Source organism: Acinonyx jubatus, chromosome E3, assembly GCF_027475565.1.
Source record: "Acinonyx jubatus isolate Ajub_Pintada_27869175 chromosome E3, VMU_Ajub_asm_v1.0, whole genome shotgun sequence".
NCBI classification, from domain to species: domain Eukaryota; kingdom Metazoa; phylum Chordata; class Mammalia; order Carnivora; family Felidae; genus Acinonyx; species Acinonyx jubatus.
This window is the reverse complement of record NC_069398.1, coordinates 18,564,689-18,589,984: the sequence shown is the minus strand read 5'-3', so window position 1 is coordinate 18,589,984 and position 25,296 is coordinate 18,564,689. Positions and strand designations below refer to the sequence as shown.

Below are 25,296 nucleotides of genomic sequence, written 5' to 3'. Positions count from 1 at the left end.
CTCTGACCCTTCCCGGTCTCATTCCAGCACTGCCAGCTGGCTCTGAGGTGGGACCTCAGCGAGAGAGCCAAGAGGCTGCAGTGCCTTCAGCTGCAGTGGAAGCCGCCCAGAGGAGGAAGAGAGAACCAGCTGCGAGGGCCCTTTAAATGGCCAGGCCCCACCCCTGAGTGCCTGCCCTGCCAGGAAGTGATCCCTAGGGCTGGGCCTGGGAGTTTCCCCCTCTGAGGGGTCTGGGTCAGGCAGCACTCCTTCTGGGTATACTTCGTACAGGTCCCAAAGCCCCCAAACAGTTGGTGGGACCTTGTGTCCCTTAAGGCTCGCCTAGCCCCGTCCTGCCTTCTAAGGCCTTGCTTCTGCCGGGGCAGGTAAGACATCTCTGAACCGGAGGAGGAAGAAGGTGGGTAGAGGCTTGGCCGTGGGAGGTTTTGCTTTCCTTGCTGGATTTTTTTTTTTGTCTTTTGAAGTAAACGTAGATCAACTTGTTATCTTGCCAACACTCCTCCACCCCCCAAATCGAAGTCCTCTTGACTTCAGGCTCCCATATCAGAAGTTAGGGCAGAGGCAAGTTGGGTCCATTCGCACTCTCTCCTGGGTCCCTGGGTCCCTGCTGTAGGCCTCTGCCTCTTCCTCCTAAGGACTTCGGCTCTGGCCTGTCCTCTCTGAGCTTTTAGAATGTGATTCCCGCCCCCCACACACTGAGATCCTTCATCTATGCCAAATGTTGAGGATTTCCCACAGCCTCATTTAAGGCTATGCTGACCGTGATCCTAGCAGGCCATTTGGGAGGTGGTTAGCAAAGCGATCTCAAGGTAGGCTTGACTTCTAGAAGGCTTGGGGGTTGCTGAGCAAGGCTCTCTCATTTTCTCTTTTGGGGGGGGTGGAAGGGTGGGGGCTGAAATCAAGAAACAGGAAACTCATTTGGACCCGCCAGCCTGTGATTATGGGGATCTTAGAGCTGGCTCTCAGGAGTGAAGTATGGGGGTGGGGGATGGTAACTGAGGCAGATGTCCCCTGTGTTGTCTGTTTCCCACCTGGGTGGTCCCCTGGGTTGTGAGGGGGGAAAGCTGGCTGTTACATGGGGTGCAGTCAGGGGGCTCCCTAGAAACTTCTGCCTGTTTCTGCCCTTGGCAAACAGGGCACCCAGCCTGACCCCGGGTGAAGCTTTCTGGGTGAGGCAGCTCTCTGGAGCAGCCACCCTGAGTGGATGGCCCAGGGACAGCCTGAGGGCTCCAAGGTGACTCTGGCCTCCTTGTTGGATGGAGGAGTTCCCTCCCCCCAACCCCCCTCCCCTTGCAGAAATTGCTCAGCTGTGAAGTGCCACTGACCCTGTCTCCCAGAGAATAACCTGCCCCACCCGGGTCCTAAGTTCTTGTTCTGTGCTTCCTGGTTTGGGAGCTCTGCAGCAGCGATCCCAGGCTGAGTTCTGGCTCTGTCCTTTGATCATTGCGTGATCCTGAGTGATGTTGCTAACTAATCTAGGTTCTTGTGAGGATTAAATGAATGAATTAAAGGTCCTTAACACAAGGCCTGGCACAGTTTAAGTTCCTAATAAGCGGGAGCTGTTATTCGGGGGACTCTTGCCACAGACACACATTCTAGAGTCTCCTGGAAACTGGTGCGGTGGGACTGGATGAGGCCTGGGAATCAGCATGAACAGGAGCAACACTCTCAGCTGGTTCCTGTGATGGAGCAAGTTTAGAAAACATTGATCTAGATCAGGGGTTCTGAAGCCTGGTTCCTGGGTCACTTCTCAACTGGATAACCTTCATCTTCACTGAGTGGCATTAATTGGCAGCATCCAGGAAGTAGGGTGAAGATAGGGCGAGGAGCATCCTGAGCTGGCAGAACTGTTCTGTCCCCAGTGAGGCCACCAAGCTGCTCCTCCTCCCACAAGGTAGTTGAGCTGGAGCTCAGAGAACACTTTCCTAGGAAGAAAAGTTCCCAAAAAGCTGCTCTTAAACCTGATTGGTGGGAGACAAATTCTTGAATTTCCACTCTACTCCCCCTATAGTAGGAAATAATCTCCCTAAACTGGGAAGCTGGTAAATAAACAGCCTCTGAGCAGTCCCTGAGTAATGTGACTCTTGCATTCTCCAAAGACTAGAATGTTTACACAGGGAAACGGCAACGATGAGCCCCTGTGTATGTTGAGCGTCCTGTACATTTCCCTAAACCTGAGCTTGATAGGGAGGATGGTGGCAGGCTGAGTCACTGACTTCCCCTCCAGCTTCAGGTCTGCTTCGGGGCTCCTTGGACCTGCCATGGACCAGGCTGAACCAAATGCCCTGCCCTTGAGCAGTCTGTAATCTGAGCTCATTTTATTCTCCCTCCTCCCAGCCACCCTCTGAGCTCCTGTGCCCTAGAGCCATCCTGCAGTCACTAATCTCTTTAGGCCCAGGAAATAGTCCTTCCTTTACATTTCTCTGTCTAGGAGACTAAGGCTCAGAGCTAGCAAGTGGCCCCAGATTGACAGAGCTCAATCTTTGCTGTGTATCAGAGTCAGTGGGAGAGATTTTAAATCTAGCCATGCCTGCACCCCACCTCAGGCCACTGAGGTCAGAATCCCCAGAGATCAGTGCTTTTCGAAGACCTCCAGGTGACTCTCAAGTACAGCCAGGACTGAGAGTGGTTGCTTGAGGCCGGAGTTGCTGGTACTTTAATATGTGCCCAAATCACGAGGGATCTGGTTAAAATGCCAGCTGATTCAGCAGCTCTTGAGTGGGGCCTGAGAAGCCCCCTTACTAACAAGCTTCAGGTGATGCCGATGTCGCTCACTACAGACCAGTACACCATAAAGCTGGTCACTCAGACATCTGTTTGAATCACTGTGCCAGGCGCTCACAGTTGACCCTGAAGATCTCTGACAGGTAGTGACCAGAGAGGCTCATTGAGTTTTGCTGTAGTGTAAGTTTCCTTTTTGTAAGTTTCCTTTGGAGCCAAGACACTGGTCTATAGCTGCGTCTTAACTAGCGGATGAAGCAGCTTCTGCCTACAGGTTTTGTTCTCTGCCCTTCCACCCACTACCCGCCCCCCTTCTTCGTGGGTGTGGTGCAGTGTCTGAGACTTTGGGCAACAGCTGACGGATTCCTGCAGGAAGCTCATGACATCTGGGGGAAGTGTGATCAGGCCAAGCTGGGCATGTATGCAGAGAGCAGACTAGGGGGCAGATCCTGGAAGCAGGCCCCCAAGGGGAGGGGATGAGTGGATTTGGAGTGCCGGGGCCAGCCCCAAGGTCTAGGCAGGACCTTCCAAAGGCCAACATCATCCTTAACCATTGTTTTTTGAGGGGCTTTATTGGAAAGACAATGTTCTGACTATCCATGTCATCTGGTACACCCCAAAAGTGTAAATCTGGGACTTGTCACAAACGAGCTGCCTGAGTCAAGTGGTTTCCCTGGCTCCCTGGAGAGGTCATACGTGGAGGCTTCTTTTTACAGATAGCAAGAGGATAAGAGCAAAGTCTGTTCTGGGGTGAACAGCAGGTGGTCTAGGTGGAAGGCACAGCTTTAGGGTATGGTAGTGGGCAGTCAGGGGGGATAAGACAGGGTCCCAGTACTGAAACAAGGGCTTGGCTTTGGAACAAGGCAGAAGCCCAGCCAGATCAGCTATAAGGATGATTCTCAGCTGAGTCACTGAGCTGGGTGAGGCTCTCAGCCCCCCTGACTGGGCCCAGCTGGGATGACAGATGGTGGAGAGGCCTCAGCCATAGGGAGTGGGGGATTGTCCAAAAAGGAGTCATTGGAGGCTGTTCCTGGGGCCTGCTTCCCAGCCCTTGCATCGCCTTCTAGAGTTCAGATCTTCCCTAGGGGGTGCCTCACGGAGCCCTGTCCACACCTCCACTTATAGCCCTAGCCCTTCCTCTCCCCCATCTGGCTTCCTGGCCAGGCTTCTACCCTGCAGAGAACCTGGCAAAGGCTTCACTTAGCCTTCAGATGCCCCTTCTTTGCTGCTATTCTAGCCCCACAGCTGGGGCGACACAAGACTTGCCACCTTTCTGACCACTCAGCAAGGGGGGTTAAGGCCGGGTGGGTTAGGGGGTCTCTGGTGCTAGGCCCCATCCCCTAACTGATTAAGGGAGCTGGGCCTCAGGCTATTCCTGCCTCAGCAATAAGTAACATAGTGCTTCTGAAGAGTCGGGCTCTGTTCCAAGTACTTTATGATTACCTCAGTCCTCATAACTCGGGTAGATGCCCTATCCATTCACAGTTTACAGGCCGGGAAACGGGTATAGGGAGGGCAACAGTCTCGTCTGAGGTTACCCCATCCAGTAAGGGATGCAGGTACTTCCGGCTCCTGGCGGCTCTTCGGGGGCTTCCTCAGGAAGCCACTTTGGAAGCACAGCAGAGAGAGACTGGGCAGTAGGGAGGAAGGAAAGAGAACGTCAAGATAAGAGTGGGGAGGAGAACAGATCAAGGAAAGCAGAAAGGCAGCCCCTGTATTTTCAAACACTGCCTGAAAACTACAGAAGAGGGAGCCCTGGCGTTAGAAAAGCCCCTCCTACAAGTCCCGGGGAATTAACTTCACATAAACCAGAGCAACAAAAAAGTATCGAGGTCAAATCCCATACAAAGTTGCAAGATAGAGAGCAGAACATTCTTTTGATGTAGAAAGTGTACCAGGAAGACAGGTGAAAACTGTAACCTTTCAAAATGAGGTAAGATGTTAAGGAAACCGTTCAAGGCAGGGAATCAGAACCGTAAGACCGGGCAGTCTGGCTGAATCTGTGCCCCTAACCACTGTCCCATGGCTGCCACCAGAGAAGGACAGGACCAAGCATTCCATGGGGATTCTCATCCCACTGATTTGCTGCGTGGCCTCTAATGATCCACAGTCCCTACCTGGGACTCAGCTACTTGGAGGTACACTGTTATTTGGCCACCTCGATGGAAATTTAATGTTTAGTTCCTCAGTTCCCCTGGTCACATTGCAAGTATTCAGTAGCTGCCTGTGACAAGTCCAAAGAGCCCAGATTTAGAATATGTCCATCATTACAGAAGGTTCTACTACATGATGCTGAGTTAGAGACTTAAGCAGGAGCCAGGCAGGTGACGTTGAGTGCAGAAGCCTAGGTAGAAGACAACAGGGACAGCACGTGGGGATTGTGGTAAGCGCACGATTGGTGGGGAGGGGGCAGGCGGGCGTGGGGGGTGGGGGGTGTCACATCTATAGGCAGCAGCTGTGACTTGACTCTAGCCAGTTTTGCTAGGTGGAAATGTAGGGTGTAGCTCCTAATTCTTCAAGAGAAGCAGGAATCGGGAGGTTGTGGAAACTCACAATTGCTAAGCAAAAAAATAAATAAAAATTTTACAGAGTGTGTAGGTTAAGTAGAATTCTTGTGCCTTTCCCTGGCTTCTGCAATTTTGGGGCTTCAGCCTGTTTCTCCTGCGCTAAGCCACTCCATCCTCGCTTCTGCTTCTCAGGTTAGAAGTTAGTTGAATGGTGGGGCAGATGAAGTGTCCCTCCTTTTCTGCTGGTGGCTTCAAAACGGCCTGACCAAAGTCTCAGAGGGCAGGGCTTTGAGTTGTCTAATAAACTTGGTTCCCTCTGTGTGACCCCAAGGGATGTATCGTCCAAAGTCCAAGGCCTGCTGGAGGCAGGGACGGGGGTTCAGGCAGGAGGCATGACCTTCCTGAACCACCCAGGATTCAGAAGCAGGTAGGATGGGGGTGGGTGAGAGACGCACTTGTTCATTCCCTTTCCCTTCCCACCCACCCCTACCTGCAAACACAGGAAACCAAGAATGACCACAGACCAGAGAGAACTGGGGAGAAAAGGACTGATTTGGTTGGGGTTTCCAACCCAGCTGACTCTATGGGAGCACCAGTTCCGCCAGGGATCCCTCCCTTGAGAGGTGGCCCGTGTCTGAACAGTTCATCCCAGATTGCTTAAAATGTGTATGGGGGGCATGGGTGCAAAGATAGTGTAAATATTCTTAGGCTGTGGGCTACCATTGCAATACAGCTGGGTCCCGGGATCCCCTGAAATAAACAAGCCTGTGTCTGGAGGAGCCGGGGAGCCACCCAGCCACTGCTCCTGCTCTGCTGGTGAAGGCCACCTCCGGCACCTCCAGAGTCTTCATCTAAAGCCCCTTCCGGTGCTGCAGGCAGCTTGGGGAGGGAAAGGAATAGGCAGAGAACAACCTGGGCTTCCGCGGTTAATTGTGTCAAGCAGGTCTCGGCAGGGATGGGGTCTGGATGGGCTGTGTGCCCCGGGTGGGGAGAACAGAGGAAGCGGCCGGCGTGGGGCTCAAAAGGGTGAAATAATCCGAGCTGGAGGAGGACAGGCCCACTCCCCCATCTCCAGCCAGTCCTCCGGCTCGTGCTGGCCCCGTGCCGGCTCCCTGTGCTCATCTTGTTGGATCTTCTCCCCACCTGTCTGTCCCCCTGCTGCCCTGGGCTCAGGAGTCACCATGGCAACCGAAGAGTCCATCATCCGCATCCCCCCATACCACTACATCCACGTGCTGGACCAGAACAGCAACGTGTCCCGAGTGGAGGTCGGGCCAAAGACTTACATCCGGCAGGACAATGAGAGGTTGGTGTTGGGACTGTGCCGTGGGGTGCCTGTTAGTCTGGCTGGCGTGACCGTCCATCTCCTTCCTGTTCCCAGGCAGGATTGACCCTGGGTTGGGTGACGCTTTCTCTCCCATTCACTGTCCCCTTCAGAAATGAGAACACGGTCCCCCAGGTCCTCACACTGCTTCTCACCCTCCTACAGGGTCCTGTTTGCCCCCATGCGCATGGTGACTGTCCCCCCACGCCACTACTGTACAGTGGCCAACCCGGTGTCCCGGGATCCCCAGGGCTTGGTGCTGTTCGACGTCACAGGGCAAGTACGGCTCCGCCACGCTGACCTAGAGATCCGGCTGGCCCAGGACCCCTTCCCCCTGTACCCAGGGGAGGTGCTGGAAAAGGTACCTGGCTTGCTTCCTCTATAATCATTCTGCCTGTTCTGCCGCCTTGTCTTAGGGCTCTGCGCTGCCTTCTGAAGGGAAAACAAACTGGGGCTGTGGGAGGGGGTGGGGGCAACATTTGCAGGTTCTCCCCAAGGACAGAATTACTGCTTCCTTCCTTCCTCCTCACATGCCCACAGCAGACCCTCCCCTCCTTTGAGAGCTGTCAGCCCATCTCCCCTCCTGACCTTCCAGGCTCTGGAGCCTGCTAGAAGCTCCCGACCACTCTGGTGCTAAACAATTATGCCGAGTGTGAGCATTTCATCCACTCAAACGGTGCCAGACTGTTGGGCAGTCTGGTGGGCAGTGACCGCAATTGTGGACGAGATGAGTTTGGGCTCGGGGACTGGTGACTGTTCCTCAGGAAGGCATCACAGGCCTGCGCTTGTGGCCTGGCCCTCGTTTACGTGGCCCTCTGGCCTGAAAATCCCCCATACCCAGGTCCTACCTCGGATCAGCTCAGTCCCTCTCTGGGTGGGGAGTGGTTGGGGGGGGCTGGGGGGGGCAGTGTTGAAAGCTCCCTAGGTTCCCTAGCCCACAGCAGCTCATTCTCTCAAACTCCACATCCTCCAGGCCAGGAGGACAGGGCCTCTCCCTCTTTGGAGCCCAATGTCATGGAGCCGTTCCTTTTCCACCCTCTCTGTCCACACCTCTTCCCTTCCGGTCTCCACTGAGAAGGTGCCTGCCTCAGGCCTCCCTCCGCCTCCCCTTCTGACTCATGGGAGCCTCACTAATGTCCTTGTGATGACCTTGTCAATGACTTGGCCTTCTTGACCTCAACTCTTCTGTTCTGCTGCAGCCCCTCCTGGTGCCAGTCCACTCCGGGACCTGGTTATTCTCCCACCTCCCCCACCTTGGAAACTCAACCCCAGCCTCCTCAGTTGTCATGACCCCTCAGGGCTTTTCATTCTGTCTTCTGTCCCTCAGATTCTCTTCCTGGTCTCTTTCCTACACCAACTGGAGGTTGTCATCTTAACAGTCTCTTATGTGCAGGACCTGTGGCCAAAGCCGGTCCTGGATTGCTGTGACCCCGACCTGTCCTTCCTGTCCTCATACCCAGGAGGGGCTTCCTGGCCATGGGGACAGATCCACAAAGATGACAGTATTACAAGTAGCTGATGGGTCAAGTGGCTCATTTCCAGACCAGCTCTGTTCAGTGGTTCTCTTCCTTCCTAACCAGCTTTCTCTCCACTTTTTTTCTGCATGCCTGTAAATATTTATCATTTTCCACTCCCTTCCTATTTTCTATCCTATTTTTTAGTAGCATTTTATTTTATTTTATTATTTTATTTTTTTTAATGTTTGTTTATTTCTGAGAGAGGGAAAGACAGAGTGCAAGCTGGGCAGGGGCAGAGAGAGAGAGGGAGACACAGAATCCGAAGCAGGCTCCAGGCTCCGAGCTGTCTGCACAGAGCCCGACGCGGGGCTCGAACTCACGAACTGTGAGATCATGACCTGAGCCGAAGTTAGACACTCAACCAATTGCGCCACCGAGGTGCCCCTTTAAGAAGCCCTTTAAAGTTTATTTATTTTGAGAGAGCGCACATACGAGTGGGGGAGGGGTAGAGAGCGAGGGGCGGAGAGCGAGGGAGAGAGGGAATCCCAAGCAGGCTCCACAATGTCAGCCCTGAGCCCGACTCAGGGCTCGGCTCAAACCCACGAACCATGAGATCATGACCTGAGCCGAAATCAAGAGTAAGATGCTTAACTGACTGAGCCACCTGGGTGCCCCACTCACTCTTAACTTCGCCACATACTTAGAAGTCCAGGCCATCTGGCAGGATCTGGGTCTGCATCCCCTTCCCTTATTTTATATCTGTGCTCCTCTCCTTTCTACCTGTTGGGCACTCCATCAGGTGGCCCCGGGAACCTGACTTATCCTTCTGTGTCTCTTTTTAATTTTATTTTATTTTAATCCCAGTGTAATTAACCTCCAGTATTAGGCTTGGGTGTGCCATACAATGCCATATGCTTACTCAGTGCTCATCAGGATAAGTGTCCTCTTTACCCCCTTCACCTAGTTCACCCATCCCCCTCCACCTCCCCTCTGGTAACAGAGTTTGTTTGTCCTCTGTAGTTAAGAGTCTGTTTCTTGGTTTGTCTATTTTTCCCTTTATTCACTTGTTTCTTAAATTCCACATATGAGTGAAATCATACGGTATGTCTTTCTCTAACTTACTTCGCTTCCCATTATGCTCTCCAGCTCCATCCATGTTGTTGCAAATGGCGAGATTTCATTATTGTTATGGCTGCGTAATATTCCATTGTGTGTATATACCACATCTTCTTTATCCTTTCTTCTGTTGATGGACGCTTGGGCTTCCACAATTTGGCTATTGTAAGTAACGCTGCAATACACAAAGGGGCGCATATATCCTTTCGAATTAGTGTTTTCACATTCTTTGGGTAAATACCCCATAGGGTGATGACTGGATCGTAGGGTAGATCTATTTTGAATTTTTTGCGAAACCTCCGTACTGTTTTCCACAGTGGCTGCACCAGTTTGCATTCCCACCAACAGTACGCAAGGATTCCTTTTTTTCTCTACACCCTCGCCAACTCCTATTGTTTCATGTGTTTTTGATTTGAGCCATTCTGACAGGTGTGAGGGGATATCTTCTAGTGGTTTTGATTTGCATTTCCCTGATAATGAGTCCTGTTGAGCATCTTTTCATGTATCTTTTGGCCATCTGGATGTCTTTGGGGAAGTGTCTATTCATGTCTTCTGTCCGTTTTAATTTAGATTATTTTTTGATGTTGAGTTGTGTAAGTTCTTTATATATTTTGGATACTCTAACCCTTTATGGATATGTCTTCTCCCATTCTGTAGGTTGTCTTAGTTTTGTCGGTTATTTCCTTGGCTGTGCAGAAGCTTTTTATTTTGATGTAGTCCCAATAGGTTGTTCTTGCTTTCTCTCTCTTGCTCAGGAGACCATACCTAGAAATATGTTGCTATGGTCAATGTCAGAGACATTACTGTCTGTGCTCTTTTCTAGGATTTTTATGGTTTCAGGTCTCACATTCAGGTCCTTAATCCATTTTCAGTTAATTTTTGGGTATGGTGTAAGAAAGTGGTACTGTTGCTTTTTTTTTTTTTTTTTTTGCATGTAACTGTCCAGTTTTCCCAGCACCATTTGTTGAAAAGACTTTTTCCCATTGCATTCTCTTGCCTCCTTTACCAAAGATTAATTGACCATATAATTGTAGCTTTCTATTCTGTTCCATTGATCTATGTTTATTTTTGCCCCAGGACCATATTGTCATGATCACTACAGCTTTGTAATAGAACTTGAAATCTGGAATAGTGCTACCTCCAGCTTTGTTTTTCTTTTTCAAGATGGCTTTGGTTATTCTGGGTCTTTTGTGGTTCCATACAGGTTTTGGGATTGTTCTAGTTCTCTGAAAAATGCTGTTGGTATTTTGATAGGGATTTCATGAAATCTGTAGATTGCTTTGGGCACTATGGACGTTTTAACAATATTCTTCTAATCCATGAGCGTAAAATGTCTTTCCATTTGTGTCTCCTTTAATTTCTTTCATCAATGCCTTGTAGTTTCAGGGTACAGGTCTTTCACCTCCTTGGGTAAGTTTATATACTTCTATCTTTTTTATTTATTTATTTTGAGAGAGGGAGAGAGAGAATCCCAAGCAGGTGCCGCGTCATCAGCGTGGAACCCCGATGGGGGCTAGAAGTCCTGAACATGAATGAGGTCATGACCTGAGCCGAAGTCCAACACTTAACCTGTAATGTTAAGAGCTTCTCTTTCCTCTCTGTCTTTAATTTCCCCACTACTGCTGCCTTTCTCTTGGCCAATAAATATGCTCTGTCTCTTCCATCCTTCTCTGCCCTTAAAGGCTTACGTGCAGAAGCTTTCATTCTAAAGAATACATCCAGAAGGCTGTAAGGTCCTTCGTGACTTCTGCCCCCAATCTCTACTCGCCATTCGCCAGAGCCCTCTACTGTCATCCATTCAGGGTCTGTGCTTCCAGATATGTTTATGCATTAACATAAGTATGTGTAAAAAAAAAATCATATCAACTATAACCTATTTGCATAAAGCTATCACATTGTCACTTGCCAGTGTATTTTTTTTTAATTTTTTTTTCAACGTTTATTTATTTTTGGGGGGACAGAGAGAGACAGAGCATGAACGGGAGAGGGGCAGAGAGAGAGGGAGACACAGAATCGGAAACAGGCTCCAGGCTCCGAGCCATTCAGCCCAGAGCCTGACGCGGGGCTCGAACTCACGGACCGCGAGATCGTGACCTGGCTGAAGTCGGACGCTTAACCGACTGCGCCACCCAGGCGCCCCTGTCAGTGTATTTTGAATGAGCTTCTGCATATTGTTATATAAGTCTCATTTGTTCTATGTAATTCCAGATGATGCTAAAAGCTGAGCCATTTTCCTGTTGAGTATCATTCATGGTGTTTCCGATTTATAAGGAAAAAGTGTTGTGACGAGTATCCTTATCTGTGTGTCCTTGTTCATGTTCCTGTTTGCTGTTGTGTGTGTGTGTGTGTGTGTGTGTGTGTGTTTAAAAACATTTTTTCAAGATTTTTTTTAATTAAAAACTTTTTTAATGTTTATTCATTCTTGAGAGACAGAGTGTGAGTGGGGGAGGAGCAGAGAAAGAGAGGGAGACAGAATCTAAAGCATGCCCTGGGCTCTGAGCTGTCAGCACAGAGCCCGATGTGGGGCTCGAACCCAGGAGCCGTGAGATCATGACCTGAGCCAAAGTCGGACGCTTAACCGGCTATCAGGGCCTCTCAAGATTTTATTTTTAGGGGCGCCTGAGTGGCTCAGTTAAGCCTCCAACTTCGGCTCAGGTCATGATCTCACAGTTTCTGAGTTCGAGAGCCCAGAGCCTGCTTTGAATTCTGTCTCCTTCTCTCTCTGCCCCTCCCCACTTGTGCTCTTTCTCTCAAAAATAAATAAATAAATGTAAAAAAAAAAAAAAACAAAAAAAAGAAAGATTTTAAGTAATCTCTGCACCCAACCTGGGGCTTGAACTTACAACCCTGAGATGGAGTTCCATGTTCTACCAACTTAAGCCAACCAGGCACGTATAGTGTTTCCTGTTCTTTAAGAGTAGAAACTATTAAGAATTGCTGGGTCCCAGGATACGCACGTGAAATTTTTCTACATTTATTTATTTTTGAGAGACCACAAGTGGGGGAGGGGCAGAGAGAGAAGGAGACACAGATCCCGAAGCAGGCTCCAGGCTCTGAGCTGTCAGCGCAGAGCCCGACGCAGGGCTCGAACGCACAAACCGCGGGATCATGACCTGAGCTGAAGTCGGACACTCAACCGACTCAGCCACCCAGGCGCCCCTGAAATTTAAATTTAAAAGTAGGAACTTTTATGAGGGCCCTATATATAAATCCAATTTCTAGCTATTTACTGCTGCTGCTTTCCTTTCATACTTACCCTTTGATAACTGCTTGATGTCCTCCGCCCCATTTCCTCACAAGCCCCTACATCTGGCCCCTGCCCCCACCCCCCACCTCCACTGAACTCGCTTTCACAAAGCTCCAAGGCCTCCCAACTCCTAATTCCTAACCTGAGTGGACATTCTGTGTCTCACGGGTCTTCTTAGCCACAACCATTGTTGACCTGCCCTGTTATTAGAACTTGTCTTTTTGGAGTGGCTCCCTTGGTTGAGTGTCTGATTTTTTATTTTGGCTCAGCTCACGATCTCATGGTTCATTAGTTCAAGCCCCGCATTGGGCTCTGCGCTAAGGGCGTGGATCCTGCTTGAGATTCTCTGTCTCCATCTCTCTCTGCCCCTCCCCTGCTCACTCTCTCTCTCTCTCTCAAACACTTAAAAAAAAAAAAAAAAAACCTTGTCTTTTTTTCCCCTCCACCCGGCCCCCCGCTAAAACTTATCTTCCTGTTTTACTCTGTGGATATCTCTTTCCATCTTCTTCGATGTCTCCCTCTCCTCTCCTGCCCTCTGCCTTCAGATTCTGTCCTGAACCTCCTGTGAGCCCTCTCATGCTCTCGTGGCCTTGCCCACTTCGTCTATGTTAGACATCCACCCCTGTACCGTCGCTGGGAGCTGCCGACCTGTGAGGCCCTAGCTGCCTGTGGGAGGCTCTCTCCTGGATGTCCCACTGCCACTTCCTACTGGACATCCAAACCCGACACTTTCCCTTCCCCCCAAATCTGCTCTTCTCCCACATTCCCAATCTTATGTGGCGATACTACTGGGTACCTAGTCACCTGAGCTGGAAGCCTGCAGTGGCGTGGGGGACAGACAGGAAGGAGACCAGGGTGGCCTCCAGGAGACAGATTAGGAAGATCTTTCCATCATCCAGGCAAGAGATGGTGACTTAGGTGAGGGGAATGGCAGCGATAAAGGCAGATGCAGCTTTCAGCGGAACAGGGAGAAAATGATGATAGAGTAGATGTGGGAGGTGAAAAACCCCCACGCTCCTTCCAGAAATCTCACTTTCTCCTCTTCCTGCACCTTTATATCAAAAGCCAGCTCTTCCTTTGAGCCCCTGCTCAAATGCCACTCCCAGAGGGCTTTTCCTGATGTGCCCTAGGTTTCTGCAACCTCTGTCCCTTGACACTGTCCACGGTGTGCTTGGAGACAGGGGTCTGTATCTGTCTTATCACCTGCTGGACACTTCCAATCCAGGAAGATGGGTATGTGTGTGTGTGTGTGTGTGTGTGTGTGTGTGTGTGTGTGTGTAGCCTGCCCCTACCACAATCAGCCAGGTGCTGTGCCCATTGAAGATGCACAAGGAAGGGCTTGCCTGCCTCCAACCCAGTGTGTGGTCAGTGGGGAGAGAGTAGAGCTGCTCGACCTTTCCGCGCTGGGTCACTCTGGTCAGAGAAAGGAGCGGCAGGCAGCTAAGCTTCACTAAAGACTGAGGTTCAAGTCCGGATCCCGTTCATCACTAGTTGTGTGACCTTGGGCATATCTCTTCCAGCCTCTCTGAGCCTCTTTCTCTCCTTTCCTGCCTCCCTCAGATCAAAGACCAAGTGAAGTTCTACTCTTAGAAACCTTTCTACAAACTTCTAAAAGGTTTGGATGCTTGTTGCCAGGTCCCCCTTCCTGATGAAAAGACGTGATGGCTGGAGCACGGTGGCCATCTTGTGACCATGAAGCGACCCTGATGACAAAGCCACGTGCCAAAGCATGCCTGTTACAGCCGTCCAGACTTCCCACTTCCTTACTTTCTGCACTTCCCCGGGGCATACTAGGCCTTGAGGTGTGTCCCAGTTTCCCAGCCTAGGTTTCTAATTCAGAACCGCTTCTAAGCACTTCCTACAGAGGATCGTGTGTTCTTGGCTCATTGGTAGTGGCTTCCTCTTGCTCGGTCAGCTGTTTTAGTTCTTCAGGTCAGATGGCTTTGGGACTACCCCTACCTTGCACATTCCACTTGGCGGCTTTTGGGGGGACCTATAAAGATGGGTGCTGCGGACTCTGACCTCCAAGGTATTGGGCGTGACTCCTGGAGTCACAGTACTTACTGGATGTCCCATGACCTCCCTTCTTCCCTTGTCAGGACATCACTCCACTGCAGGTGGTTATGCCCAACACTGCCCTCCATCTTAAGGCGTTGCTGGATTTTGAGGATAAGAATGGAGAGAAGGTGGTGGCAGGAGATGAGTGGCTATTTGAAGGACCTGGTAAGTTCCTTCCGTTGGCCGGAGTCCGGGTCAGAGGCTCCTGGCCTTTCCACTATAGCTCTGATACCTGCTCGCCTCCAGCCTCTTCTCCCCTCCCCAGGCACATATATCCCGCAGAAGGAGGTGGAGGTCCTGGAGATTATCCAGGCCACGGTCATCAGGCAGAACCAGGCCCTGCGGCTGAGGGCCCAAAAGGAGTGCTGGGACCGGGACGGCAAGGAGAGGGTGACAGGTGGGGTCGATAAGGGGTGCTGATGGGGGCGGACAGGCCGTGCTCTGCCCGCAGGGTTGGGGATGGCCACTAGCAGCCTGGGAGGAAGTACTTCCCTGGGATCTCTCTTATAAGCTTTTGGGGGCTGCCCACTGCTGCTTTCCCTAACCCCCCCTGTGCGGGCTCTCCCCTGACCCTGTTGTCATGTTGACATGGCTTCTCCCTCCCCCCAACCCCCACCCTTCACCCGACCCAGGGGAAGAATGGCTGGTGCGTTCCGTGGGGGCATATCTCCCGGGAGTGTTTGAGGAGGTTCTGGATTTGGTGGACGCCGTGATCCTCACAGAAAAGGTCTGTGCTCTGGGGGGTTAAGGGACCCTGGGGTAGGGATCACTCTGAGTGGCAGAGAATAGTGGCAGAGGACATGAACGTGAAAGAGAAGCAATGTTTCTAAGGCCACTAAGAGAAAACCGCAGAGGTCAGATACCTGAGGGGTATCCTGAGTCCTCTGAGAGGGTTAAAATGCCCTCCTGGGTTGGTGGAGACTGGCGGTCAGGCCTGGGAGCACTTAGTGGCCAGTGGGGCTCCCAGGTCCCCTGAGGAACTTGGAGATCGGTTTCCCCAAACGCCCCGACCTCTTGTCCTACAGACGGCCCTGCACCTCCGGGCTCGGCAGAACTTCCGAGACTTGAGAGGAGTGACCCGTCGCACGGGGGAGGAGTGGCTGGTGACCGTGCAGGACACGGAGGCCCATGTGCCAGACGTCTACGAGGAGGTGCTGGGGGTCGTGCCCATCACCACGTTGGGCCCCCGCAACTACTGTGTGATTCTCGACCCAGTGGGACCGGATGGCAAGAACCAGCTGGGGCAGAAGCGTGTGGTCAAGGTGAGTGCCTCCATTTCACCTGGAGCTCTGCTCTGGGAGGGTGAATGCCCTTGACTGGAGGCCCTCGGACCTCTTCCTTCCCTCCTCCCACCCCAGCTAGATGTTCTAGAAGCACCAAGCTTGTTCTGGCTCCCTCTGTGTCCTTGCACGTCTAGTTCTGTCTTTTGAGACAGAGTCCCCCTGATCTCCCTGGTGGCCCCCAACCTCAGTTTCCACACAGTTTCTTCTGGGAGCACCTCCCGGGTCCCATCCGTGCCTGCTGTTCTGGAAACCTTGTCATCTTGCATAAAACAAACCTCTTGGTTTATGCTTCTCCCCACCCCACCCCACCCCTCTCTTAACTATACATGGGACTATCAGGGATTGACACACTTTTCTGTAAAGGGCCAGATCGTAGATACTTTGGGCTTTGGGAGCACATTCCACTGTACTGGTGGAGCAAAAGCATAGACAGCTTGTAAATGAACGAGTGCCTCTGTGTTCCTGTAACATTTTACTTCCCGAAATAGCCCAAATGTCTGGCAGTGGATGAACAGATCACAAATTGAGGCATATCCACACAATGGAATATCCTTCAGCTATAAAAGGAAATAAGCATGTACGGATGCTTGTGTGCTAATGATCAGCATTCAGGGTGCCTGGGTGGCTCAGTCGGCTGAGCGTCCGACTTCAGCTCAGGTCGTGATCTCACAGCTCGTGAGTTTGAGCCCCACATTGGGCTCTGTGCTGACAGCTCAGACCCTGGAGCCTGCTTCGGATTCTGTGTCTCCCTCTCTCTGCCCCTCCCTCACTCACGTTCTGTCTCTCTCTCTCTCAAAAACAAATAAACATTAAAAAAAACTACATTAGTATTTCAGCTAGTACTTGGAATTGTTTAATTCCATTTATTTTACTTTTTAAAATGTAGTTTGGGGGAGGGGAGGGGCAGAGAGAGAGGAGAGAGAGAGGATCCCAAGCAGCCTCCACGCTTCGTGCGGAGCCCGATGTGGGGCGTGATCCCATGACCTTGAGATCACGACCTGAGCTGAAATCAAGAGCCGGATACTCAACTGACTGCGGCAGCCACGCACCCCTGTGTGGTTCCGTTTATACAAAATGTCCCAAATGGGTAAATCCATAGTGATAGAAAATAGATTAGTGGTTAGAGGGGGCAGGGATGGACAGAGAGGAACCGCTAATGAGTTTTTCAGGGTGATGAAAACCCTGGGATTAGATCGTAGAGATGACCGGACAACTCTGTGGATATGCCAAAACAACTGGATTGTAGACTTTAACCGGAAAAATTGTATGGTATATAGATTATATCTCAAATAGGTTGTTAAAAAAAAAAAAAATAGTGGCCAGATTTGGCCCAGAAACTGAGTTTGCCAATGTCCAGACGACACCATCCCAAGAAAACAATGCATGGGAGAAATGAGCAACAAGAGGGTCATTCTTATTTTTTTTTTAAGCTTTTTTTTTTTAAATGTTTAGTTTTGAAAAAGAGAGAGAGAGAGAGAGAGAGAGAGTGCATGGGAGGGACGGGGGTGGTGAGGAGGGAGGGAGAGAGAGAGAATCCCAAGCAGGCTCCATACTGTCAGCACAGAGCCAGATGCGGGGCTCAAAACTCCCAAACCGTGAGATCACGACCTGCCCTGAAATCAAGAGTTGGACACTTACGGGGTACTTGGGTGGCTCAGTCAGTTGGGCATCTGATTGTAGCTCAGGTCATGATCTCACAGTCTGTGAGTTCGAGCCCCGCGTCGGGCTCTGTGCTGACAGCTCGGAGCCCGGAGCCTGCTCCGGATTCTGTGTCTCCCTCTCTCTCTGCCCCTCCCCCACTCATGCTCTGTCTCTCCCAAAAATGAATTAAAAAAAAAAAAAAGGGGCGTTGGACGCTTTAGCGACTGAGCCACCCAGGCCCTCCAAGAGGTTTATTCTTACCGGTTGAGCTTGTGAGGGTCCAGGTCCTGACGATTTACAGGATTTATCAAGGGCGGTTTGACCGGACGAGATCTGTGGGCATTTGTCGAGAGCCTCATGGTCCCGATAATGCTTCGCTGTATTACAGTGGGAACGTCAGGAGGGTCTTTTGGGGCTCCTGTCCTCATCACAAGCCTGTGGCCACAGGAACCAAAAGAGGCGCTATCAGAGGCAGTCACGACTCTGGGTGGCAACCGCTTCTAATCCCATGTCTTTCCGCTAGGGCGAGAAGTCTTTTTTCCTCCAGCCTGGAGAGAGGCTGGAGCGAGGCATCCAGGATATATATGTGCTGTCAGAGCAACAGGGGCTGCTGCTGAGGGCCCTGCAACCCCTGGAGGAGGGAGAAGAGGAGGAGAAGGTCTCCCACCAGGCTGGGGACAACTGGCTCATCCGCGGGCCCCTGGAGTACGTGCCCTCTGCCAAGGTAGAGGTGGTGGAAGAACGTCAGGCCATCCCTCTGGACGAGAATGAGGGCATCTACGTGCAGGATGTCAAGACTGGAAGGGTAACAGCTGAGGGATGGGCACCCTTACTGTTGCGTGGCCACGGTGGCGGCCTGCTCGGGGCTGACGGGGACAGGTGCGTGGTGGAGATGGGGGAGGAGACTTCGACAGCCTTGGTGGTGGCATCCGAGCAGGCCGGCATTCTGCGGAGTATCTGCCTTTCCTTTGTCGTAAATAGCGAAGAGCAAACTTGAGAAGCTCCCCAGGGAGAAGATGAGCCAGGTTTAAGGACGGGGACTCTGTCTCCACTGCAGAACTGGCCCCAGCATAAAGATCTTGCCTGGGAACAGCAAGAACCAAATTCCTCCCCCATCCCCTTATCCAGGTGGAATTTTTCCTCTTTGCCAACCGCCCCCCCCCGCCCTAATCTGAAGCCTTGACCTTGGTCTGACCTAGGACCACATCTCCAACCTCTTTCTCTAAGACACCAACCTAAAAGTAGAGCTCAGAATCCTAGGAAGTGTTAGCGAATGTTACCTAGGTCCTAGGATTGATGGCATCTGTCCCTCCGATGCCCTCCAAGCTGCCCCCAGAAGGAAAGTTCCAGAAGAAATCCTCTGAAGCCCTTACCACGTGCCAAGTTCTCCGCACTAGACATCTAAGATGTCATTCATTCCTCAACCCTGTGCGGATGAGGAACCAAAGCAGGGGTGCGCCCAAGACGACCGAGCTAGCAGCCGGTGCATCTGAATACAGCCTCGTTCCAGAGACCATGTTTGGCCACAGCGCCACGCTACCCTACCCCCCACACCGGGCTGCTGGCTGGGTCCTTCCCCCTTCCCTTCCCGGGTGACGTCCCCCGCCCCCGCCCCCCCCCCGTTCTCTCTCAAGGTACGAGCTGTGATTGGAAGCACCTACATGCTGACCCAGGACGAAGTCCTGTGGGAGAAAGAGCTACCTCCTGGGGTGGAGGATCTGCTGAACAAGGGGCAGGACCCGCTGGCAGACAGGGGTGTGAAGGAGATGCCCAAGACCCCCCAGCCCTCCCCTCTCCGGAACAAGACCCGCGTGGTCAGCTACCGGGTCCCTCACAACGCTGCTGTGCAGGTGTATGACTACAGAGAGAAGAGAGCTCGGTGAGGGGCCATCCTGGGTGGGGGGCAGTTGGGGAGGCTACTGGGGGGGAGGGGGGAGGCGGGAAGGGCCACGGGGGGGGGGCGAGGGGGACGAGGCGGGAGGGGTTCTCCGTGTGTCTGACTCCCGGCTCCCTCTGCAGTGTGGTCTTTGGGCCCGAGCTGGTGTCGCTGGGTCCCGAGGAGCAGTTCACCGTGTTGTCCCTCTCGGCCGGGAGGCCCAAGCGTCCCCACGCCCGCCGCGCTCTCTGCCTGCTGCTCGGGCCGGACTTCTTCACAGACGTCATCACCATCGAAACAGCAGACCATGCCAGGCTGCAGCTGCAGCTCGCCTACAACTGGTGAGGGGTGGGGAGGGCTCGGCAGGGGTGCTGGCGCAGCCCGGGGTGGGGGAGCCAGGAGGAAGAGCCCTGGGTCCTGCAGCGCTGGGCTCACGTTCAGCCAACGACATAACTGCAAGGTCATGAAAATGTCGGTTGGACACACCCAGTGCGAGTGGGCAGATGTCCCCAAGCACAGGCTCTGGGGCTCGCTGCCTGGGTCCCGGCCCTGCCGTTTGCTAGCTGTGGACCTAGGCCAGTGACTTGGTGCTTTCCTCCATCTCCCAATCTGTAAAATGAGAGTGACAACCGTCAGCCTCACAGGGCGGTCGAAGGGATGCGGTGAGAATTGGAACAGTGCCCTGTACGTAGTTAGAGCTCAAATGGCAGCGACCGGAGTCGGGGGAGGGGAGTCCCATACGGGTGGCTGTGCCCCACCACACCCACCTCTGGGCGGAGTGGCCAGGACTGTGACAGGGGCAGATGGGGGCGCTGACCTCTCTGGGGCGGGGGTGGGCACTGCAGCATGGTCGCTAAGAGCATAGACCCTGCAGCCATGCTGCCTGAGTTCACCTTTCTGGCTTGCCACATATGATGTGACTTTGGGCCTGTCACTTAACCTCTCTGGGCCTCTCTTTCCTCATCTGTAAAAGGGGATAGTGCTCATCCCCACCTCCTAGGGTGGCTAGGAGAATAAGATGGCATCTCACCTGGGCCCATGGTGGGTAGCAATTCTCGTTCTCTGTCGTGGGAGACCCTGGCAGTGACGGGGGGTGGGGGTCGGAGTCCTTTTCAAAGACGAGCGTTGCCGTTTCCTGGAGGAAGATGGCTTCCCTGTTCTGGGCCTCTCTGTTCACAGGCACTTTGAGCTGAGGGACCGGAAGGACCCACAGGAGACAGCCAAGCTCTTCTCAGTGCCTGACTTCGTGGGTGACGCCTGCAAGGCCATCGCGTCCCGGGTGCGGGGGGCCGTGGCCTCCGTCACCTTCGATGACTTCCATAAGAATTCTGCCCGCATTATTCGCACTGCTGTCTTTGGCTTTGAGACCCCAGAAACAAAGGGGCTCGACGGCAGGGCTCTGCTCCAGCCCCGGGACCGGGCCGTCTTCCCCCAAAACGGGTTGGTGGTCAGCAGCGTGGACGTGCAGTCGGTGGAGCCCGTGGACCAGAGGACCCGGGACGCCTTACAGCGCAGCGTCCAACTGGCCATTGAGATCACCACCAACTCCCAGGAGGCAGCTGCCAAGTGAGTGAGGCCTGGGGGCAGGGCTTCCCCACTGCCCACAGTGCCCACTGCGGGCCAGACTTCTCCAGAGTCCTCACCTTGGCCCACTGCCACGACCTGGGTAACAAGGTGCCCTTCCCCCGCCCCCGCCTACGGTCGGCCTGCGTTCACCCTTAGCAGATGGCATGGCCCACTTAAGAATACGACTAGGACAGGGCGCCCGGGTGGCTCAGCTGGTTAAGCGTCTGACTTCAGCTCAGGGCATGATCTCGCGGTCTGTGAGTTCGAGCCCTGCGTCGGGCTCTGTGCTGACAGCTCAGAGCCTGGAGCCTGCTTGGGATTCCATGTCTCCTCTCTCTGCCCCTTCCTGACTTCTCTCTCTCTTTCTCTCTCTCTCTCTCTCTCTCTCTCTCTCTCTCAAAAAAAAAAAAAAAAAAAAAAAGTACGACTAGGTGCCATCCCCCTCCTGTGGCTTCTCACCTTGCTTGTGCTAGAACGCAAACTTGTTCCGTGGTCCTTCCAGGCACTGGGGATCCAGGCCTACCTCCCCCACCTCACCTTCCAGCCTCTCACAGGCTCACGTGCTCCAATCCCACCAGCTCCTTTCTGCCCCTCAGATGCACAGCCAGGCTCCTCGCTTCGGGCCCTCTGAGCTGGCTATGCCCTCCAGCCAGAATGCTCTTCGCCTAGAGTGCTTCAGCCGGCCTCCTCCTCGGGCCTCAGCCCGAAGCTCGCCTCCTCGCAGAGCCCAGTTCTTTCTGCCCCAACTGAAGCAGCACCCGCTCTGCTTGGTGTCCCATCACCCACTTTCAGGGAACTTGTCATTGTCCGAAATCAACCACGTCCCTTTGTTTCTCCCCACTGGAGGGTGGGCTGTGTGGAAGCGGGGGCCTCGGGTCACCAGTCCGTCCCTTCCCCTGCGCCTGCAATCGTGCCGGGCTGTTAGCGCGCACGCCGTTCTTCCGTTGGCACGTTGAGTGCTTCCCGCGGGCACCCCCAGCAGACTGGCGGTCCCTGTCCTTGGAGAGCTGGCTCGCATCTTGGAAGATGGCCAGCATCTTCCCAGTCCCCTCTCCCGTCCAGGCACGAGGCTCAGAGACTTGAGCAAGAAGCCCGCGGCCGGCTTGAGAGGCAGAAGATCTTGGACCAATCCGAAGCTGAAAAGGCTCGCCGCGAACTCTTGGAGCTGGAGGCTCTGAGGTGGGTTGAGAACCAGAGGAAAAGAGGGCCCAGTCTTGGAAAGCAGCTGGTGGAGGGACTGAGACGAGTGTGACTTCTGCTGCGCAGAAGTGAGGGTGGAGGAGGGCAGGGCTGGGCTTCCTCCTGGCGTCCCCTGACCCCTGCCGCCCCTCCAGCACTGCCGTGGAGAGCACGGGGACCGCCAAGGCGGAGGCCGAGTCCCGCGCTGAGGCCCTGCGCATCGAGGGAGAAGGCTCCGTGCTACAGGCCAAGTTGAAAGCCGAGGCCTTGGCCATTGAGACGGTGAGTGGGGGCGATGCCTGTGGAAGGGTGCGGCCCCGGGGGTCTGGAAGAGGCCCCATCACTGCAGCCCTGGAGAGGAGTGGGAGACCAGGTGTCCCAATGCAAAGCCCTATTTAAATACTCCGTGGTTTATAATGTCCTTTGCCCTGTGTCTATTCGCTTAACCACCCTTCCCCTCCGGGCATGATGACCTCTGTCTTCTGTGTAATGTGCACTCACACATTGGCCAGCTTTGTGCAAAGTGCTGCACATGTCTTACACACACGGTCTTATTTAAATGCCTGAAGTCCCATTCAGGCGGCAGGTACTGTCTCCATTTTACAGACGGCAGAACCAAGGCTTGGACTGAGGACTCCCAGCTACAAGGCAGCCTGGCCAGGAGTCACCCCGAATTGACTATCCGTTTATAGTTCCATCCCTTTGGCCTCTGTTCCCTCTGGCTTGCTGAGACAGTTCCCAGGGGCCACACAATCCTGCGTTCTCTCCCCCCACCCCCTTCCAGGAGGCTGAGCTCCAACGGGTACGGAAAGTACGAGAACTAGAATTGGTCTATGCCCGGGCCCAGCTGGAGCTGGAGGTGAGCAAGGCCCAGCAGCTGGCGGAGGTGGAGGTGAAGAAGTTCAAGCAGATGACAGAGGCCCTGGGCCCCAGCACCATCAGGGACCTTGCTGTGGCTGGGCCAGAGATGCAGGTCAGAGTGGGGAGGGGGCTGGTGTGTGTGTGTGTGTGTGTGTGTGTGTGTGTGTGTGTGTGTGTGTGTTTTGAAACCAAGAAGGCAGAGCTGGGGCAGACGTATCTGGAAAGATGATGCTGGGGGCGGAGGGGAGAGGAGGTCGAACTGTCCCCGTGTCCCGGCCTGTAGCACTTGTGCACGGTGGCCTCTGTCAGGCACTGTGCTAGCTTCGGCAGGGAGCTGCAGCCCCTGGGGCGGATGGTCATCAAGTGGAACCCCAGTCCGTGGCAAGTGCTTTGAAGGAAGTCGAGCCAGGGATGCTGGCTGGTTTAGGAAGAGTCCCTCGGAGGAGGGGATACTTGAGGCTGATGTAGAGTTGACGGGAGCTTCCTGGGAGAGGCTCCATGTGCAAAGACACAAGGACAACAGGACTCAGTGCGTTTAAGGAACAGAAAGGACTGAATGGCCGCGACGGAGGGTGGAACGGTGAGCTTCTGGAAGCAGCTACAGTGGGGCCGGGTCTTTCAGGCCTTCTAAGCCCCGGTGAAACCTTCAATCTCCCCTGATACACCTCGCTTATTGTCCCCGACTAATCCTAGGAGGATGGCTCGGGTGACAGCTGCAGAGTCCCATAAGTGTGGGTGGTGGCCAAGGAGACAAGAAAAGGAACAGGGGCCTGACTCTTCCCTCTTGCTCCTCAAGGTGAAACTGCTCCAGAGCCTGGGCCTGAAATCAACGCTCATCACCGATGGTTCCACCCCCATCAACCTCTTCAACACAGCCTTGGGTCTCCTGGGGCTGGGGTCGGAGGCCCAGCCCCCAACCAAAAAGGCAGCCGGCATGCCCAGCCCCCAAGAGGGCTTGCTTCTCCGGTCCCCTCCTGCCCCTCAGTCTCTTGGAGACAACCATGTTGTCCCTTAGCGCCGTGCTGCAACCGACAAATTAAACATTTCTGGGCATTCTAACCTTGGGCCTCAAGTCTCTGTCACAAGGGAGCATTGTGGATACCCCTGAAATCTCAAGGCAGCTACTAGAGACTATCCTCGCCTGTGAGGTGGAGAGGAAACTGAGGCAGGGAACAATCACACTGATGGGAATGTGACCCCAAAGTCTTACTAGTCGCACTTTTTTTTTTTTTTGATGTTTGTTTGTCTTTGAGAGTGAGAGAGACAGAGCGCGAGCAGGGGAGGGGCAGAGAGAGAGGGAGACACAGAAACCAAGCGGGCTCCAGGCTTTGAGCTGTCAGCACAGAGCCCGACGTGGGGCTCGAACCCGTGAACCGGGAGATATGATCTGAGCTGAAGTCGGAGGCTTCACCGACTGAGCCACCCAGGCGCCATGGCTAGTCAACTAGTTGGACTGTCTTTGGTGGTCAGCTCCCTTAGACCCCAGGTGGGGGAGCTGATACCACAGGGGAGAGAATGGGGCCCCGCCTAGGCAGCCTCCCTGGGATGGCTCCTGCATTAGCAACGTCTCTCCTCACTGCTAACTCCTCCAGGAAACTGCAGGCTGGGCGGGTTTTGGAATCTAGCCCTCAGGCCGCAGGTGCATCCACCCCTGCATCCCCTCCCCCGCCTCCCAGCACTTGGGAGACTCTCTCTCTCTCTGGCACCACCTGCTGGTCCCACCGCATAGCCGGCAGGCCTGTGCACTTGTCCCTCTCAGATGGGATGTCAGGATCCTGCCCAGGGGCCACAGGAACTGGAGTGCCTTTCTGGGCTTCTGATATGGGCTCTTCCCAAGCATCGAGGGAGGAGTTCCCTCTTTCCACCCTCCCCCGCAACCAGTGCAGAGCTCTTTCTGGGGGAAGGATCCAGGCATGATCAAATTTGCAACCAGTGCAGAGCCCTTTCTGAAGGAAAGATCAGGCGTGGTCGAATTTGGCTGCACAGAGGAGGCTGCACCAGCCCTTTGCCCAGGTAGAGCCGTAGGTACTAGGTTGATAACTAAGTAAAAAGATCCTGGGGAGAGAGAAGCTTGGGTTTACTTTCGGTATAACTGAGGAAGGCAACTTCTCTGATCTCCTCTGTCCGTGAAAGAGGCCAGGAATTCTCCTCCTGAATAGGGCTGATGCTTGGTTAGGGCCTTCTTCCTCTTCGTGCACTGAGGCCTGACCCTACGAGCCTGGTCTCTTTCCGAGTTGAGGTGCATTTGTGTGGCCAGTGGCTCCACTCAAGTCTGAGCTTGAGGCCAGGGGCTGACTGTTGAGCCCACGGCACTTGGTGGAGCTGGCTCAGAGTTGACGGGGCAGGCAAGTGAATTGGCCCCTCCAGCCCAGCTTCCTTCTAACTGTCCTATATTGTCCCTTGAGAGAGGTAATGAAGTTAACATGTGCCTGGTACCAGCTGAAGAGCTTTACATGCTAT

The 25,296-nt window shown here is 53.5% G+C and overlaps 1 protein-coding gene across 2 annotated transcripts; it reads left to right on the top strand.

Annotated features, from left to right (window-relative positions):
• The first annotated feature begins 203 nt into the window (after window positions 1-203).
• MVP (major vault protein) lies at window positions 204-23,895 on the top strand. 2 transcript variants are annotated; one of them, XM_027051566.2, is made up of 15 exons: window positions 204-397; window positions 6,402-6,534; window positions 6,718-6,913; window positions 14,472-14,595; window positions 14,696-14,827; window positions 15,063-15,157; window positions 15,456-15,692; window positions 17,878-18,159; window positions 18,989-19,233; window positions 19,374-19,571; window positions 20,410-20,796; window positions 21,859-21,975; window positions 22,131-22,257; window positions 22,760-22,948; window positions 23,633-23,895. In XM_027051566.2, exons 2-15 carry the CDS (start codon window positions 6,410-6,412, stop codon window positions 23,849-23,851), a joined length of 2,673 nt encoding a protein of 890 aa, XP_026907367.2. In that variant the 5' UTR covers window positions 204-397; window positions 6,402-6,409; the 3' UTR covers window positions 23,852-23,895. The 2 variants fall into 2 exon arrangements, with proteins under 2 accessions (XP_026907367.2, XP_026907368.2); XM_027051567.2 differs by having other exon boundaries at window positions 207-365.
• The last annotated feature ends 1,401 nt before the right edge of the window (window positions 23,896-25,296 follow it).